Source organism: Phodopus roborovskii, unplaced genomic scaffold (genome assembly GCF_943737965.1).
Source record: "Phodopus roborovskii unplaced genomic scaffold, PHOROB, whole genome shotgun sequence".
NCBI classification, from domain to species: Eukaryota; Metazoa; Chordata; class Mammalia; order Rodentia; family Cricetidae; genus Phodopus; species Phodopus roborovskii.
This window is the reverse complement of record NW_026126651.1, coordinates 3,451,839-3,467,500: the sequence shown is the minus strand read 5'-3', so window position 1 is coordinate 3,467,500 and position 15,662 is coordinate 3,451,839. Positions and strand designations below refer to the sequence as shown.

At 45.6% G+C, this 15,662-nt stretch overlaps 1 protein-coding gene across 1 annotated transcript in view; it reads left to right on the top strand.

The window, feature by feature from the left end:
- Nucleotides 1-5,324: 5,324 nt before the first annotated feature.
- Nucleotides 5,325-15,662, top strand: part of Sergef (secretion regulating guanine nucleotide exchange factor) — a 191,568-nt gene continuing 181,230 nt past the window's right edge. Inside the window, 5 exon segments of the mRNA XM_051174240.1 lie at nucleotides 5,325-5,455; nucleotides 5,612-5,831; nucleotides 9,236-9,371; nucleotides 11,388-11,543; nucleotides 13,673-13,767. Coding sequence (XP_051030197.1) covers nucleotides 5,325-5,455; nucleotides 5,612-5,831; nucleotides 9,236-9,371; nucleotides 11,388-11,543; nucleotides 13,673-13,767 — 738 coding nt within the window.

Genomic DNA, 15,662 nt, shown 5'->3' with positions numbered 1-15,662 from the left:
AGTTAGTGGGTTTTAAAATGGTGGTGCTGGATATTTGCTCCGACTGAAGCACTTTAAAGTAAATGGCAAACCAGAGCCTTATCATTACTAGCTTCAAGATAGTAGAACTCTTTAGTGATGGCATTGACTGTGTCTAACCTCTGGACGATGGCATTTGGCAAATCAGGGATCCAAGAGTTTTAGAATTTTAAAATACCTAAGACTTTTAAAATAATGATTCAAACACCAGGAAAGAATGGAATCAAAAGCATGGCTTGCATTTCTTTACCAGAGAGCCAGTCCTTGGCGACAGGAGCGTGTTTGACTTTTTTGAATAAAACACAAATGCAAAGCGTCAGAATGCCTATGTCCCATAACTTCAGTCTTGGCATCTGGAGTTATATAAGTAGCAAAATGTACAGAATCGTCGCTCATTTGCAAGTTGGCTTCCAGAGAAAGAAAAAAGTCAGGGCTTCTCGAAAGCAATACATAACAGAGGCCGTATGTTAATGTCCATGAAGTGGATAATGATAGCTATGGTCCATTCACCCTTGTCTTTATCGCACTATGTAATGTACATTTATAATTTAAAAGTTTGTTATTCCCCTGGACAATAAACTCCAAGTCCATGTTCTCAAAAGTGTAGATTTTAAAGTGCATTTAAAAATTTCATTATATGTGTTTGTGTGCGTGTATGTCTCTCTTTCTGTGTATGTGTGTGCCTGTGTGTCTGTCTGTGTGTGTGTGTGTGTGTCTCTCTCTTTCTGTGTATGTGTGTGCCTGTGTGTCTGTCTGTCTGTGTGTGTGTCTCTCTCTGTGTATGTGTGTGTCTGTGTGTCTATGTGTGTGTCTATGTGTTTGTCTCTCTGTGTGTGTGTGTGTGTGTGTGTGTGTGTGTGTGTGTGTGCATGCACACTCCAGAAACCAAACTCCAGTTGTCAGGCTTAGCCACCTCACCTTTAACTGCTGAGCCATTTTGCTCCTCAAAAAGTATTTTTATTTTTGGCAAACATACATTAAAAACAGATTCAATTTTATGTTGACGATTTTCTTAGTTTAAAAGACCCTAGCAGTGGTGATGATTGGATGGGGGAGGACAATAAATTAGAGCAAAGGATGAAAAGTTCCACAGTAGAACCCATTACTCTGTATACTAACTTAAATTTTTTTCTAGAAAATGCAAATAATAAAATAAAACCCATATGCTACTCCACTTCTTTGAAGTGTATGGCTGTGAGGCATGGTAAAGTTGAGCATACCTGACCCTCATCGCTACTTCCTGGGAAGGCTTCCCTGTCATGTTCCTTCTCTGAATGTGAGCTATGTGTCCTGTACTGAGTTACTGGAGAAAATTAAGTCAAAAATAGTCTTAACACAAAACATCAGGAAATCTCAACACCATGGAATAAAGGGGGAAGAAGAAGAAGTCTAGCCAAAAGGCACAGAAGACATATTCAACAAACTCATAGAAGAAAACTTTCCCAACCTAAAGAAGGACACGCCTATGAAAATACATGAAGCTTACAGAACACCAAGTAGACTGGACCAAAAAAAAAAAAAAAAAAAATCAAAAAGTCTCCTCACCACATAATAATCAAAACAATAAACATACAAAATAAAGAAAGAATGCTAAGAGCTGCAAAGGGAAAAGGCCAACTAACATATACACCTGACTTCTCAGTGGAGACTATGAAAGCCAAGAGGTCCTGGAAAGACATTTGTGAAGTTACTAAAAGACCACACTATACCCAGCAAAACTTTCAGTAACTATAGATGGAGAAAACAAGGTACTCTGCGACAAAACCAGATTTAAACAATATCTATCCACAAATTCAGCCCTACAGAAAGTACTAGAAGGAGAACTCCCACCCATGGAAGTTAGCTGCACCCATGAAAACATGGCAATGAATAATCCCACGCAGCAAATCCTAAAGAAGGGAAACACACATATACTATCACCACCACCACCACCAAAACATAAATAAATAAATAAATAAATAAATAAAACTAACAATCACTGGTCTTTAATATCCCTTAATATCAATGGAATCAATTCACCTATAAAAAGACACAGGCTAACAGTGAATAAAAAAAACAGGGTCTATCCTTCTGCTGCATACAAGAAACACACCTCAACTTCAAAGACAGGCATTACCTCTGAGTAAAGGGTTAGGAAAATATTTTATAATTAAATGGACCTAAGAAACAAGCTAGTGTAGCTATCCTAATATCTAATGAAATAGACTTCAAACTAAAATTAATCAAAAGAAATAAGAACATTTCATATTCATCATAGGAAAAATCTAATAAGATGGAGTCTGAATTCTGAACATTTATGTCCCAAATACAAGGGTTCTTGCATTTGTAAAAGAAACATAGCTAAAGCTTAAATCACCATCAAACCCCACACACTAATAGTGGGAGACTTCAACACCACATTCTCACCAATGGACAGGTCTGCCAGACAAAAAAACTTAACAGAGAAACAAGGGAACTAACAGATGTTATGACTCACTTGGACTTAACAGACATCTATAGAGCATTCCACCTAAACACAAAAGAATGTACTTAGAAACACCTCATGGAACCTTCTCCAAGATTGACCACATATTCAGTAACAAAGCAAATCTTAACAGATACAAAAAATGTAATAAATGCCCGTATATTATCAGATTGCCATGGTTTAAAGTTAGAATTCAACAGCACAAATTACAGAAAGTCTACAAACTCATGGAAATTGAACAATGAATCAACTGAATCACCACTGGGTCAAGGAAGAAATAAAGAAAGAAATTAAAGACTTCCTAGATTTCAATGAAAATGAATGCACAGCATACTCAAACTTATGAGACAATATTAAAGCACTACTAAGAGGAGAAGTTCATAGCACTACATGCCCATATAAAGAATTTGGAGAAATACCACACTAGAAACTTAACAGCACACCTGAAAGTTCTAGAAAAAAAAAAAGAAGCAAATTCACCCAGGAAGAATATAGAGCAGGAAATAATCAAACTCAGGACTGAAATCAATGTAGTAGAAGAAAATAATACAATCAATGAAGCAAAGATTCAGTTCTTTGAGAAAATCAACAAGATTGAAAAACACTTATCCAAACTAACCAAAAGGCAGAGAGAGAATATCCAAATTAACAAAATCAGAAATAAAAATGGGGACATGACAACAGACACTGAAAAAATTCAGAGAATCATCAGGTCGTACTTTGAAAATCTATACTCCACAAAATTGGAAAATCTGAAAGAAATGGAAAATTTTCTGGATAGATACCATATACCACAATTCAATCAAGATCAGATAAGCAATTTAAATAGATTTATTACCCCCAAGGAAATAGAAACAGTCATTAAAATCCCTCCTCAAAGTTCAGGGTCAGATGGTTTCAGCACAGAATTCTACCAGAATTTCAAAGAAGAGCTAATACCAATACTGCTCAAATTGTTCCACACAACAGAAACAGAAAGCACATTACCAAACTCTTTTTATGAGGCTACATTTACCCTGATATCCAAACCACACAAAGATGCATCAAAAAGAGAATTTCAGACAAGTCTCCCTCATGAACATTGATGCATGAATAAATAAATACTGGCAAGCCAAATCCAAGAACACATAGAAAAACCATCCAACATGACCAAGAGGCTTCATTCCAGAGATCCCAGAGATGCAGGGTTGGTTCAAGATATGAAAATCTGTCAGTGTGATCCACCATATAAACACACTGAAAGAAAAAAGACCACATGATCATCTCATTGAATGCCGAAAAGCCTTTGACTAAATCCAACACCCCTTCATGATAAAGGTCCTGGAGAGATCAGGAATACAGGGAACATACCTAAAAGTAATAAAGGCAATATACAGCAAGCTGACAGCTGACACCCAACATCAAACTAAATGGAGAGAAACTCAAAGCGATTCCTGTAAAATCAGGAACAAGACAGGGCTGTAAACTCTCACCAGCCACATCTATTCAATATAGTAATTGAAGTCCTAGCTAGAGCAGTAAGACAACAAAAGGAGATCAAGGGGATACGAATTGGAAAGGAAAAAGTCAAACTTCTGCTATTTGCAGATGATGTGATACTATACATAAGTGACCCACAAAACTCTACCAGGGAACTCCTACAGCTGATTAAAAAAAAAAAAAAAAAAAAAAAAAAAAAACCTTCAGTAATGTGTCAGGATACAAGATTAATGCTTTCCTAGCTCTGGCCTCTGCAGACAAGTCTCAGGGGCCTCATCATCTGCCTGGACCCTCCTATTGGAAAGTGTCTGGAGAGTCTCATCTGTTCAGGGTTCTCACACTCTTCTGTTTCTGCCTGCTGAACCTTTGCCAGGACAGCCCCTCCCAACTCCCGACTGTGGCATCCTGCTTGAAGGGAGTGGTCAAAACCGCAACAGCAAACCGGTAAGCACTGCTCTGGGGCTCCCAGGGATTCCGGAGTAGAGGAGTTCTGCCTGGCTTGTCGGGGTCTTTCTAAGCATCACCACCTACTTCAGGATGCCACAGTCACGGAGTGGGGAGGGGCTGTCCTGGCAAATGTTCAGCAGGATGAGGCCCCTGAGACCCGTCTGCAGAGGCCAGAGCTAGGAATACAGACCATTGCCTTAAACGTGACACTATATCCCCCTCCAAATTCCGAATTCCATTTTCCCAGTGCGCATTGGTACATTGTACTATCTAACTACCACCAGTATCATGACAGTGTCGATAAACGTCTTATTACGTGAAAAATCTATCTTGGATGAAAATTAGTCATACTGATGATCAGAATTAGGCCAGCCAGTTGCGGAGGTTAGGAACAACGCAGGGATAACATAGACAATAGCCAGCGCCAGGGGTATTGCCGGGGGCTTATTCCCGCCCCGGGCTGGGCTTAGGAGGCAGGCGACCACCGCCACCCAATAATCTCAGGTTCCCAAACGCACAGCTCCGGGAAGACTCCCAGACTGGACCCTGCCCACCCTCGGGCTCAGTTCCCTTCCCCATCACGCTGCGTCATCCCTGTCAGGTCAGCCGCTCTGGGCAGCATGGGGCACGTGGAGAGCTTTCTAGATGACTGCGCGTGATGCGGAATTACGAGTGTGGGTGCAGAACACCTTCCCAATCGTGTGTGTGTGTGTGTGTGTGTGTGTGTGTGTGTGTGTGGAGGCCACGAGGTCAGGCGTGGCAGCTTTGGCAGAGTTCCTGCGCTCTGGAGAGGGAAGCACTATCCTCAGCATCCTCCGCCGCCCCGCCCACTGGCCCGGCCCCGCCCCGCCCCGCCCCTGGCGTCCCGGCCCCGCCCCACGCCGGCCCCTCCCGGAAGCGCCCGCGGAGCGTGTGCATGGCGAGCGAGTCTGGAGTGTGGGAGGCTGACTCCGGCGCGGCCGCGCTCTTCGCCTGGGTACGTGGCTCCGCCCCCGCGCTCGGGAAGCGATCGAGGGGTTCGGGGACCCGGGGGCGCCCGGCGTCTGCGTGGGTGGCGGAGGAGCTGGGAGGCAGAGGCCCAAGCCGGGGTCCTGGGTTGGAGTAGTCTGGGCTGCGCCAGGGAGGAGAGGGTGCAGAGGGAGGGTCTCCCCGCCGGGCCTGCCGGGCCTGCTGCTGGCTGTGGGGTGAGGACCGCAGCGACTGAGGCACTTGGGGAGGACCCTACCTTCAGGGCAGAGCATCCATTCTGGGAAAGCCCTTGGCCACCAGCGCGCCTGGGAAGACAGCGTGGAGGCTGGACAGAGAGAAGATCGCTTGGTGCCAGAGCTCGTGGGGCCACCTGTACCATCGAACCTTCTTCATTTTGCCTGGGGGATGGAAGGCTCCTTTCCAGCGCCATCACCCTGGGGAGCATCCTTTGAATGTGAGGCCTGTGGAGTGTGGCCGCGCGAGGCGCAGACCCTGCGTATTTGCTGTTACTATGGCGTGACCGGATTTTATCTTTTCTGGGGGGGGTGTGGGAGTCTGGGCTGGTTAGGTTTGACGCTGAGCTTTGAGAGAACCATGATCATCCTTATGTGTGACTGGAGAGGAGGCTTTATGCTCACGATTGTGGAGGACATGCGTGGCAGGAAGCATATGTTGGGTGTTGCAGTTATTAATATTAAATGCCAAAAAATGTAATGGAATGCATGATTTGTTAACGGCATTCTCCTTGGCTGCAGCGGAGGTGTCCTGAGAATGAGTACTGAGCAAGTGTCTCTCTTGGTGCCTGACATCTTGGAGACCCCAGGGAAATATATGTTGATTAATGAATGAATGAACGAATGGATGAAATGAAGGAATGAGTACCTGTGTGCACAGCCATGTGTTAATGCTTGGGAAATACATAGATGTAAAAGGGTTCCAGTTCCTGTGCTAGGGGAGGCTATAACACCCGTGTTTCTGCCAAAATTAGTATTTATTGACACATCTTTCACTTGTTGAGTGTAAGGCTCTTGGAAGGGAGAGCATGCCGTGGCCTAGCTGGCTCAGCTCCTTGAGGCGGCCCTTGAAGTGGGGGCAGGGTTAATAAATGATGGTGTCGCTGCCTGTCATTTGCCAGCTAGGAGACTGCTGTCTTCTTGGCAGAGGAAAAACCTGTGACAGAAAAAGCCTTTCAGATGTGGCCTTGAATGGGCCGAGACAGAAACAGGGCTGAACCTCCCTTTACTAGTGTGCTTGGAGGCCTGCTGGGGTATTCTTCCTGCTGCGTAATTGGGATGGCTTCTGCTGCCATGAGAAAGACCCACAGACTGGGTTCTTAAACAACAGAAGTTTATTTTCTCTCTCACAGTGCTGGAGGCTGCAAGTAAGTCCAAGATTAAGGTGTGGGCATTTTGGTTTCTTTGCAAAGGCCTCCGGTGGTTGTTTCTTTGTGCATGGGTATCCTTAGTATCTTAGGAGACTACACGGACTGGACTAGGGTGTCACCCTTACGGTCTCACCACTTAACTTTAAAGACTGTTAAATCTCTAAATACAGTTATATTGTGATATGTCAGAGGTTCAGGCTCTAACATAGAACTTTCAGAGAAACACAATTCATCGTCATCCTCTCGCAGGGGTGTGTGTGTGTGTATGTGTGTGTGTGTGTGTGTGTGTGTGTGTGTTTTGTCTGGATCCTTTGCAAAGAAGGAAGGTATACGTACTAGTCATAGGTATATTAAAGTTTCCTTTACCCAGCTTTATCTTGGGTTTAAGCCCTCTCGCTGCACCACAGAGACTGGTTCATAGCATGAATCTCAGATTGTTCTTGCCGGGCCTCTCCCTCCCTCAGGTGTCCCTCATCCTGCAAACCTGGTAACAGCGGGGCAGCCAGAGTGGATAGAAACTCCAGCGTGTGCTCTCTGCTTCACTCTGCAAGTGTCGATTTGACCTTTCCAGGGTGGAGACCTGTGCCTGACTTCCACACCTGGCCAGTGCAGTTTCAGGGTTAGGAGAAGAGCTGTGAGCAATACCAAGTCCCTGCCTTGGTGGTTTCCAGGAGAGGAGGTAGACTAGTCAAGTAGGCGGGACACCCTGTAGTGCCAAGGGATGCCACAAAGAACAGAAAGGGGATAAAGGGATGGAGGTGAGCAGTCGTCTGGAGTCATACACCTTAACCTCTGGCCTGGTTCGGAAACAAACTCCTTTATTTTCTTATTGACACGGTTGAGAACCAATGAAAGAAGTGGATTTGTACCTTGCTCACCCAGTTGTGTTACTATGGATCTCTAAGCCCTCCCCGGGCCTCAGTTTCCTGTCTGTAAAATGAATGCTGATGCTCCTTAGCTGTGAGGATTAAAGGTGTCTGTGGCATGCAGAGAAACACTTAGTTGGAGCTGTGTTGTTCCCAAGGCCCTCTTGACCTGTGCCCCCTCCCACAGCACCATCTTCATCTTGGAGCCCTGCTGCTCAAGGTGGCTGGGGAAACCCAATAGACAGGACGCTTTGAGGTGTGTGTTTTGCTTCCTGCCTTGGTAATTGTTTTGCATCACATGTTCTCATTCAGGGGCCCTCAAAAAACAGGCCTTAAATGGCTTTAGCACTCACCTCCAAAAGAAGCAGCTTGGGAGGAGATACTTGCAGAGCGGAATTTCTGAAGTGTTAAGAAGATTTTCCTTGTGTGTCCCCAGTCCCTCTTGTTTAACTGAATATGACAAGCTCTGAGAGCTCGGAACATACTGGGTCTTAGACTCGTTACGGCGTCTGTTCACTATTGTATGCATATCTTTTGTTGTGGAGATGTTATGGTTTCACTTAATGGACGTTGCCTTCATCTTTACAGCATCTTTGTGATACATATTTGTAAAAGTACTGAGTTCTGTTTAGGTAACCTAGCTGTAAAGATTTCAGAGTAGAGACTGTTTATTTCTTCCAGTGCTGGAGATGGAACCCAGGAACATGCTAGGCAAGCAGTCTGCTGTACCCTAGACCTGTACTGTGTGATAGTGTAGGTCTACAGAGGGATCTGAATCTTGGAGCTGTCAATGCTGTACTTGAAAAGGCCCTCTAGAGATCACTGCCTAGGTCTTGTACTGGACAGATGAAATTGCAATGCTTCCTATTAGGGATGCAGCACCCTTAGCTAACTGAGTAAATACAGAAAGTCGTTGCCTATGTCCCAGTGAGGGTATGGGGAGGGGAATGCAAAACTAATTCCATAGTGGTTCCTGCTAACGTTTCCCTCACCCCCAACCCCCTAATTCTTTTCTTTTCCTGGATAATTAGCTTTTATCAGAGGGAATCCTTGAGCTAATTCCCAAAGATAGTTTAGTCTTGATTGGTTTTTTATTGTCCTTGTGACGCAACATAGGAAGAGAAATGTCAGTTGAAGGCCTTGGTCAGGTTGGGCTGTGAGCGTGTCTGTGAGAGATTGCTTTGGTTGCTGGTTGATGTGGGAAGGCCCATTGTGGGTGGTACCATCCCCAGGTTGATGGGCCTGGGCTGTATAAGAAAGCCCAGTGGAGGGAACCAGAGATCGAGTCCCACACAGGTAGTGTTCTTCATGGCTTCTGCTTGGTTCCTTCCCTGAATCAATGGTCCCCTCTCCCGCCTGCAGTAGACTAGAGCAAGGTTGCATACCCGAAGGAAAAGGTGAGCCACATGGTTGGCTAAGATGGGATGCCAAGAATGCCTCTGAAATAGACATCATGGTGCTCACAGATGGGCCTGGCTTCCCGGTGTAGCTGGTGCAAGGCAGCCTCCTGAGAATGGGTGTGTGAAATGTCGCGGCTCTGAGATGTGTTGGGTGAGGGGCCCTGATGGGGAGATGGATGCTGACAGTTTTCTTTGGTTTCATCCCCAGGGTGCCAATAGCTACGGGCAGCTTGGCCTTGGCCACAAGGAAGATGTGCTTCTGCCTCAGCGACTGAGCAGCTTGCGTGAGCCAGGGCGCATCAAGAGTGTCACAGGAGGAGGGGGCCATTCTGCAGCTGTCACAGGTAGCTCTCCTTTCAAATGGATAGCCGCTTGCTCTTGTATGGAGGTGTCCCTTTGCATGTTACCTTGCCTTAGTCTTTTGTGTTTGTCAGAGAGCAGTACTTGTTTTTTTGTGAAAGAGCCAGATAACCATTAAGGGAAAATTCTGGCTTGTCAGAGCCTGAACTTTCGCATTCTTGAAGTTCCCTTTCCCTACCCCCTTATACAAATAAGTCTCAGAGAGGAAGGGTTAAGGTCACTGGCAAATGGGTGGGCATGTTACAACCTGTGTAAATTTTACCGTGCAGCCTTTGCAACTAGGTGAACTATCCCTTGAGATCGAGATCCTTTCCTTGGCCTTAATTTTCCATCCTGGTGCTCAGAGGATGCCCCACATGCTTCAGCTTCGCCGAGGCATCTGGTTAGGAATGGGAGCTGTGACTCAAATTCCCTAGGTTCACAGACCCACTCTGTAGTTCACCAGCTCAGTGGCTCTGGCCGAGTCCCTCTCTATGGCAGTGTCCTACGCTTACTTCTGGTGCAGTGGTGCAGCGCCCGACCGAAAGCATCTGAGGGGAGAAGGGGCCGACTTGACTTGATACACTAGGAAACACTTCAGTGTTGCAGGGAGCCAAGGCTGGAACTTAAAGCATGGCCTCCACAGCCAGGCACAGAGGGCATTAAAGGCATGGCCTCCACAGCCAGGCACAGAGGGCACTAAAGGCACCCTTGCCCGCTTGCTGCTTGTGTTCACCCAGCTCTCCTCACTCTAACACAGTGAAGGGCCCAGCCCATGAAATGGGCTTCCCGCATTCAGATTGGGTTTCCCATCTCAATTAATAACAAGGCATGTGCGTTCCCCTGTCAACCCAGTCTAGAAACTTCTCACTGAGACTCCTTCCTGGGGATGGTAACTTGTCAATGGGTAGGAAAAGCTAACTAGCTCACTCAGTTTTTTCTTCTCCTGTCCCATGGGGATAATAACAGTAGATAAACTCAGGGCATTTTCAGGGTTGTGTAGGGCTTTTACGGGTGTTCCTGTCATCATGGATTCCTCCCTCCTTTTGTAGAGAAATGCTAAAAATTATATTTTGCAACTGTACTGATATAAAATAACCATATCCCAAAGTGGCATTTGAATTATATATGAGTTATTGATACATTAAAATCACCTTAAGTCTACGGCCATACCACCCTGGACGCGCCCGATCTTGTCTAAAGTCACCTTAAAACAGTTTAAAATTAAGCTGTCCCTATGGGCCTTTCAAAGTATTATGGACATGTGTGGAAAGGCCTGCCATGCTCAGCTCTTAGGGCAGCTCCTGGCACATTCTAAGTATTGAGTTGGTGGTGGCTTTCCTGTGATCATAGATGCTCCATTTGGTGATTGATTGGCACTTGTTACAGAACTGGAAGTTTCCATTATACATCAGACTTGAGGCCCTGGGCCTGATGTCTTTGGTTCCAGAACACGTTAGCATGCATCACTTAATAACATTAACATGGGCAAGAAAGCCCATGTCTGTGGCTCCAAAGAATGCACGGTAACTTTTTCCCACTTTGGGAGTTGTGACTCTACTTGTGCACGCTGGCACTAGAATGTTGTTGTTTTAACAATGGCTGTGCCTTAATCTGCTGCTATTTCAGCCAGCAACCGGGTCTCCACAGTCACTGGCCTGCTCAGCCTGGTGGGAATTCTGTTCCTCCTCCAGGCTCTGTCATTGCCGCCAATAACTAAATCTCTGTGGTTCTGTTTGTAAATAAGACTCGAGATTCAAAGGCTGGGGTGAAAATCTGCATGCTCAGAGAGGGGGAGTAGCAACTAGCTTACCCTCTGTGCTTGTCTGCATCCCTGAAAGATCCTTCTGCACATCCAAAGCATAAAAAGCAGCACACTGTAAATCCCCCTGGCCGCTTCCTTCCTATCCTTCTCCTCACATTATTAAATTAATGTGAATGCAGACTCAGGGCTCACAGTGGGGTGGGATGGGATGGGATGGGTTGGGATAGGGTACCCAACAGAGCTCTCTGTTTTGCAGATGGAGGGAGCCTTTTTGTTTGTGGCCTGAATAAAGATGGGCAGTTGGGGCTTGGTCACACAGATGATGTTCTGTGTTTTACCATCAGCAAGCCTCTCCTTGGTTGTCCAATCCGACAGGTTGCCTGTGGCTGGGATTTTACCATCATGCTCACAGGTAAGTTCACTCTTGGATAAATATCAGCACCAAGGCTTTGGGTAATAGAAGTGTAATGGGGGAGGGGGGCTGGTTAAATAAAAGCCTGTGTACTTGTGAAGAAAAACAAAAGAAACAAACCCCCCCCCCCAACCCATCAGTGTTCTCTATGGCTGTGTGAGGGAATGGCAGGTTACCTGTAACAAGGAGAATTTTAACTATAGAGGAAATCAGGCTGGAATATGTTTGTCAGAGACTAGGGGATGGACTAGGTCTTCTTAGGTGGTCATTGCTAGTCCCAAAAGTTCACGAAAGCTATGCACCTGGTCAAGCTGGCCAGGAGTGTCATTAAGGGTTATTATTGGTAATGTGCTAGGTGTCTTAGGTAGGGTTTCTATTACTGTGATGAAGCACCATGACCAAAAGCAACTTGAGTAGGAAAGTGGCTTCTGCTTTCACATCACTGTTCATCACTAAAGGAAGTCAGGACAGAAACTCAAGCAGTGCAGGAGCTTGGAGGCAGGAGCTGATGCAGAGGCCATGGAGGATGCTGACTGCTTGGTCCCCATGGCTTGCTCAGTCTGCTTTCTTATAGAGCCAAGGGATGGCACCACCCACAATGGGCTGGGCCCTCTTCCATCAATCACCGATTAAGAAAAAGCCCTATATCCAGATCTTATGGAGGCATTTTCTCAATTGAGGCTCCCTCCTCGCCAATGATGCCAGCTTGTGTCAAGCTGAGGTAAAGCTGGCCAGCATAAGGTGATTATGAGGGAGTAGGGATTTCACAGCAATCGGAACAGGTCTTTTCCACCAAGGGGCTTTCATGGTGACATTCCTGAGGATTACACATGTGCGAGGCATAGGCTCTACCACTGCCTTATTTCTCTATCTCCCTTTGAAAACATCTGGTCTCCATGGAGACAGGTAACAGCATGAGATATGACTAAAGGGTTGTTAGAATAATTCTTTTGGAAGCAGCTGGTATTGTTACTCTGTTAATTGATTTCTCTGTTCAACTTTGTTCTTTCTAGCTGGCCAGTCTGGGTTTACAGGACCACCTGTAGTTTCTGCCTCTCAGTGCTTGTGGATTCCTACATGTGTAGTGGAAGTCCTAAGTTCTTTTTGCACATGACCTTCTACAGAGGTTCCTGTGTCTGCTGCCTTCATCTTACTTGTCACACTCCCTGAACTTTTCTTTGTCGCAATGCCCAGTGGCCCCTGCTCCAGAATAGCCCTTGTTGTCCGACTCATGCCCTGTTGTCCCTGTATCAACCTTCCTCAGCTGCCCCTCTTTCTTTTTTGCAGAGGAGTTCCGTATGTATCCAGTTTGGTAGTAATTATCAGACTCCAAATGGGCTGGGGAGGCCGCTTGCTGGGCTTGTACGAGGCCCTGGCTAGATTAGCTCCGGAAAACAAAAAGTTCCTTACATATGAAGAATTTCCATGCTAGCTGTCACTTTGTGAGGTGCTTGTTTTGGGCCTCGTTAGGGTCATAAGAGGCAGAAGAAGGGAGCACCGTTTCCCAGCACATTGCAGCCAGTTGTGAGAACGGCGCAGAGCAGTCAGGGCCGGAAATCGGACTACCAAAGTTTTATGACTACAGCTTAAATTGGAGCACAGGGTTCATTATGCAGCCCAGAGGTTCTAACATTCCTTTGATCCAAATTTGCTCTTCAAACTCTAGACTTGTTTCACGGCAGGGACCCTCACTGTGCCAGCCATACATGTCCTTTTCCCCAGACTCTTCGGGTGAGCCGATGGGGAATGGCAGGCGGGAGGAAAGGCCACACTGCACAGAATTTGTCAAACGGGGCATGGGAATAGGGTGGAAGCGTGAAGTGTGAGTAAGTATCTACCACTAAGGATACAGAATGGCGGATCTCTGGGAGTTCGAGGCCAGCTTGGTCTACAGAGCTAGTTCCAGGAAAGGCTCCAGAACAATATAGCAAAACCCTGTCTGGAAGAAAACAAAACAACCACAACAAAAGCAAAACCAGAACGGCGGATGATCGTTAGTGTGGAGGAATAAAAGTGGCCAGGAGGCTTTGAGGCATAAGACCCCTCTTGACTCCTCTCATCCCTGTTTCTCCGTTAGTCACAGGTGTCTTACTTCTTAGATTTGTAATCTGAATACTTATATTTTGCAGAAATAGGTCAAGTTCTGTCATGTGGATCCAATGCCTTTGGCCAGTTAGGTGTGCCGCACGGCCCTCGAAGATGTCTGGTCCCCCAGGCCATTGAGGTGAGGACATCACAGTTTTAGCTTGTTCTGTCTTCCTGTTTCTAGGCTGTTCCATTTAGCCTCACTCATAGTGAAACCCTTGAAAACTCAGGGAGTGGTGGAACTTGAGTTGAAAATAAGTTCTTCTGTTAAAAATCGGTTTGAGGGGATCAATGCTGGTGGACAATCTGTTTGTATTCATGCAGTATGTTCATTGTTAATAATGGGAACTGTGTTACAAACAGGTCCAAGTAGACGTGATTAGCGTCAAGACACTAAGTTCGGGGTCTGGGAGGATGACTTAGTGAGTAGAGCACTTGCTGTGCAATCATGAAGACTTGAGTGTGGGTCATCAGAATCCACTTACAGCTGGGTGCAGTAGCACAAGTCCGTAACCTCAGTGCGCCAATGGGAAGATGGGAAGCTAAGTCAGGAGACTGCCTGGGAGCTCCCGGCCAGCTAGCCCAGCATATGAAATGGCAGACAGCAAAGTAAAGAAATTGACCAGTCCTGAAGGCGTCCTCTGACCTCCTCTTGCATGTGATGGTGTATGCCCGCATTCACAGGCATATGTACACACATACACACACACACACACACACACACACACACACACACTAGATTCAGCAAGTGGTAGTTCAGTGCTATCCTGCAGAAATATCATATGATTGAAAAATTTCCAAAAGCCCCATTTAAAACCAAGTAAACTAAAATTAATTTTTTAATAATAATTTTATTGAGATATGGTTCAGATACCATTGAAGTCACCCTTTTGAAATATATACTTCAGTATCTTCTCAGGGGTAGCTGCCATTGTCATTATTGAGTTCTAGAACATTTGCATTGTGGCAAAAGGATCTCTACACTCGGTACCTGTCTTCCTCTCCTCCAGCCCCTGGTAGCTGCTAGTGTACCTTCCCAGTGGATTTATGTGTTCTAGCCTTTTCATACAAATGTAGTTGTACAACATGTGTCATTTTGCGTATATCTTCACACACTACTTTCAAGTTTTATGTGTGTAGTCTGCATAAATGCTAATATAAATATGTGTGATTTTAATGACATTTAAAAAAAGATTTATTTTTATTGTGTGTGTGTGTGTGTGTGTGTGTGTGTGTGTGTGTGTGTGTGTGTGTGTACCACGAAGGCCAGAACAAGGTATTGGATACTGGAACTGGAGTTACAGACAGTTGGGAGCTGCCACATGGGTGCTGGGAATTGAACCCTGGTCCTCTTGAAGAGCATCCAGTGCCTTTAACCTCTGAGCCATCTCTCCAGCCCTCGCCTTTTTTTTTTTTTAAGTATAGAGTCTCATGTAGCCCAGGCTGCCCTCAGATGTGTTATGTAACTGAGGCTGGACTTGAACTCCTGGTCTCTCTGCCCCGACCTCCCATGGCCTGGGTAGCAGATGTATCACCCAGCCTCGCGTTAGGAACTTGAATTCATCTGTCCCAGCCGTCGTTGTTTATGTAAACAAGGATGTAGCGTTTGTGAGTAAGGTGTCTCCCTTTCTTTTGTACTGAGGTTCTGAAGTCTGTGCTTGTTTTCCTGATCTCTTTGAAGCCAATCACACGCAAGTGTTCAGTGTCCACAGGTAGCAGTGACCGTGGTAGAGAGTGGTGGGAAGCAGAACTTTTGGCTTTGTTTTACACTTTTTTATTTTTAATTGACTGCGGATTTCACATCATGCATCCAGATCCCACTCATCTCCTTGTCCTTTTACATCCGCCCTCTGCCCTTGCAACCTCCCCACAAAATAACATAAAAGTTAAAAGAAAATAAAAAATAAGCAAAAAGCAAAACCCAAACCAACAAACATACAAAAAAAAAAAAAGTTGCCCTTTAGTTCGTACATCTTCGCTTGTAAGTGTTCATTGCAATGAGTCCCTGGTCTGGTTTGAGGCCTCTGGCTTCTA